The sequence below is a fragment of the Zingiber officinale genome, chromosome 9A, assembly GCF_018446385.1.
Source record: "Zingiber officinale cultivar Zhangliang chromosome 9A, Zo_v1.1, whole genome shotgun sequence".
Classification (NCBI taxonomy): Eukaryota; Viridiplantae; Streptophyta; class Magnoliopsida; order Zingiberales; family Zingiberaceae; genus Zingiber; species Zingiber officinale.
The window spans coordinates 79,549,171-79,550,439 of record NC_056002.1 but is presented as its reverse complement, the minus strand read 5'-3'; the positions used below and the strand labels follow the sequence as shown (position 1 = coordinate 79,550,439).

Sequence of the window (1,269 nt, the reverse complement as noted above, 5' to 3'; positions counted from 1 at the left end):
CTTCACCTTTTGCTCCCATATAGATTGGTATGGAATAGGGACATTATCATAAGGTATCAATATTTATTTACATGTTGTCTATGTGAATGAATCATTTTGATTACATATATATACTCCCTTTGCTTACAAGTCACTCTTAATTCAAAGCACCAGACATATATACACCACTTCACCGTGGAACCTTTGCGAGTGCTTATCTAGTCGAAACCACATATCGTCTGAAAACAGTATAACCATGACTATTCAGCTCACCTTCCTCTCGTCTCTTTTACTACTGTCCTTGATATTTGCCGAAGAACACCCCAAAAAGCTACGATCATCTTCTCCCCATGGCCTATTCTTTGAAAACCCCATGCCATTCCCGCCCTCGGCGTATGACTTCTTCCATCCAAATGCCACTGGGGCAATACCGGCGACTGCACCACTGTCTTCGCTCTACCCTGGTAAGACATCATCAAGGGCACGAGCAGATGCAGCAGTGGCAACGAGCTTCTTCTCAGTCCCTTCCAGCCATCATGCGATAGGGATAGCGGCTGCTGGCGTTGCTGCTCTGGTAGTTGGACTTGGACTTGTAGTGCTTGTGGTCATGATCACTTCCTTTTTCATTATCAAGTGCCGTGCCGAAACTAAGAAGACTAATTCCACCAATGTTGCATGAGGCAAGGGATAAAACTCCAAGGCGTATTCATGCTAGCATTCAAATCCAGCAGCTTGTTGAAATGTGGAAAGTTTGCAGGTTGTGATGCTTGAGTTTGTCGCAGATGTTTTTGTTGAGTAGCGTTGTTATAACTTTGCAAGATTATCAACTATCTGAGCTCTTGCGAGTGTACATATTGTTGGGTTCTTCGGGCCGCGAAAATCGCTTTTCGCGTAGCGGAAACTCCGAATCACCCAAAGCCGTAGATCCGTGCAAGGAAAACCGAATGAAATACAAGTACGAGTTTCAAAAACTTTAGATCTACTCCTAGATCTATGTGTTGAGAAGTATACCTTGAAGCGTGCCCTTTCGCGTTCCCGCTCGTCTAAGGAATTGCCGGATCTCTAGACCGTCAAGCGTCGGTCCTCTAGAAGTATCCACACGGACACGTAGGTGGAGAAAACCTCACACAAAGGTGTGCTAGCACCTTGGTAAGATTCGGCCAAGCAAGGAGGAGAGGGAGAGGGAGAGCTTGAGGAAGAAGAAAAGAGTGAATGAGGAGTCAATGAAAATGAATTTCATTAACCCCCTAAAGTGGCCAGCCACTTCTCCAAGAGTAACCCCCATTTCTC

At 45.3% G+C, this 1,269-nt stretch overlaps 1 protein-coding gene across 1 annotated transcript; it reads left to right on the top strand.

Moving 5' to 3' along the window:
- Positions 1 to 235: 235 nt before the first annotated feature.
- Positions 236 to 658, top strand: LOC122019288. Its single transcript, XM_042576771.1, has one exon. The coding sequence runs from the start codon at positions 236 to 238 to the stop codon at positions 656 to 658; it is 423 nt and encodes a 140-aa protein (XP_042432705.1).
- Positions 659 to 1,269: the final 611 nt, after the last annotated feature.